The 2,022-nt window shown below is 71.2% G+C and overlaps 1 protein-coding gene across 1 annotated transcript; it reads right to left on the reverse strand.

Annotated features, from left to right (window-relative positions):
- Position 1: 1 nt before the first annotated feature.
- Positions 2-1,714, reverse strand: LOC114070733 (frizzled-2; the record flags this gene model as incomplete). The annotated part of the gene is made up of 1 exon (XM_027908294.1): positions 2-1,714. A coding segment is annotated over exon 1 (1,245 nt), but the record flags the coding sequence as incomplete, so codon positions are not given.
- Between the last annotated feature and the right edge of the window lie 308 nt (positions 1,715-2,022).

Genomic DNA, 2,022 nt, shown 5'->3' on the forward strand with positions numbered 1-2,022 from the left:
GGTAGACGAAGAGCGGGGCCAGCACGAAGCCCCGCAGAGGGTCGATGTTGTTGAGGCCCACGAAGCAGACGCCGCTCAGCAGGTCCCCGTCGATCTGCCCCATGGCCAGGATGGTGATGGTCTTGACGGCCGGCACGGCCCAGGCGGCCAAGTGGAAGTACTGGGAGTTGGCCTCGATGGCCTCGTGGCCCCACTTCATGCCGGCGGCCAGGAACCAGGTCAGGGAGAGGATGACCCACCAGATCGAGCTGGCCATGCTGAAGAAGTAGAGCATCATGAAGAGGATGGTGCAGCCCTCCTTCTTGGTGCCCTGCACCACCGTGCGGTACCCGTCCTCCTGGAAGCGCTCGTTGCAGACCACCCTCTCCTCCAGCACGAAGCCGGCGATGTAGGCCACCGACACCATGGTGTAGCACCCCGAGAGGAAGATGATGGGCCGCTCGGGGTAGCGGAAGCGCTGCATGTCCACCAGGTAGGTGGTGACGGTGAAGAAGGTGGAGGCGCAGCACAGCACGGACCAGATGAGGATCCAGATGCGGGCGAAGCGGATCTCGTCCTCGTTGAAGAACATGTGGCCGTCGGGCCGGGCGGGCTCGCAGGGCGCCGCGCAGTCCTTCTCCCCCAGGAACTTGTAGTTGAGGTAGCTGGGCACCTTCAGCGCCCGCGGGCAGTGGAAGGGGTGGTCGAGGGTGGCGTAGCGGGGGGCGCCGGGGGTGCCCTGGCCGGCCAGCGGCGTGGCACTGGTGAGCAGCGCCGGCGAGCCGCCGTCCTCCGAGTGGTTCTGCCCCACGCAGATCTGCTCGGCGCCGTGCCGGGGGAAGTTCTCGCAGCGCAGCCGCTCCGGCCACTGGAAGCCGAACTTGTTCATGAGGGCCTCGCAGCCCTGGCGCGCCCGCTCGCAGATGGAGCGGCACGGCGGGATGGCCTGCTCCAGCACCGTGCACACCGGGGCGTACATGGAGCACAGGAAGAACTTCAGCTCCAGGGAGCACTGCACCTTCACCAGCGGGTAGAACTGGTGGACCTCCAGCCCCGCGTCCTCCTGGTTGGTGTGGCCCAGCAGGTTGGGCATGATGGTCTGGTTGTAGGCGATGTCAGTGCAGAGCGGGATGGAGATGGGCTGGCAGAAGCCGTGGTCGGGGATGGAGATGCCCTTCTCGCCGTGCAGCTGGGCCCGGCACGGCGCCGGCACGCTCAGCCCCGCCAGCAGCCAGGCCAGGGCGGGCAGCACGCCGGGGGGGGCCATGGCGGTGCCCCGAGCCCCTGAGCCCCGAATTACTGTGCCCGGTGCCCAGCCGGACGGCCCGTCCTCCCGTCCGAGTGTGCCGTGCCCGGGGCTGCCTGGATGGCTCCTGGTGCTCAGCTCTGCCGTGCCCGCCGCTGGCTGGACGGCTCCCGGTGGCTGGATAGTCTCAGCTCCCGCCGGGATGACTCCCGGTGACGGGACCCGCCGTGCCCAGTGCTGCCCGGACGGCTCCCGGTTACCCCTGACCGCCTGCCCCGGGTTCCCGGCGGGACGGCTCGCGGTGTCCCGATCTACCGGTGCGTCTGCTCGGACTTGGCGCTCCCTGTGCTCGTCCCAGACGCTCCCGGTGCTCGTCCCAGACACTCCCGGTGCTCTCCCCAGTCACTCCCGGTGCTCCGCGGCGCTGCTCCCGCTGCCCGGACTTGGCGCTCCCGGAGCCGCGGGCGGGCGGTGGGTCGGGGAGAGGGGATGGCGGGGGGTTGCGGGGCGGTCCCGGGGGGGTTGCCGGGCGGTCCCGGGGGTGTCCCGGGGGGTGCCCGGGGCGCGGGGAGCGGAGCGGCCGCACCGGACGCTCCCGCCGCCTTTGTGAGGGGCAGCGCCGCGTCCCCGCGGGGCGGAGCCACCTCCCCGAGCCCCGCCCCCTCCCGGCCCCGCCCCGCCCTCCCAGCCAGTCACATTCAAACCTGCTCGTGGCCACGCCCCTCTCCGCCCCTGGCCACGCCCCCCGCTCGTCCCGGGGGTCACCGGGCCCCCCCCGGCCCGAAAAGTTTTTCCGA

This window comes from Empidonax traillii, unplaced genomic scaffold (assembly GCF_003031625.1).
Source record: "Empidonax traillii isolate 1590-97213 ecotype Southwest subspecies unplaced genomic scaffold, ASM303162v1 scaffold1673:size75607, whole genome shotgun sequence".
Taxonomy (NCBI): domain Eukaryota; kingdom Metazoa; phylum Chordata; class Aves; order Passeriformes; family Tyrannidae; genus Empidonax; species Empidonax traillii.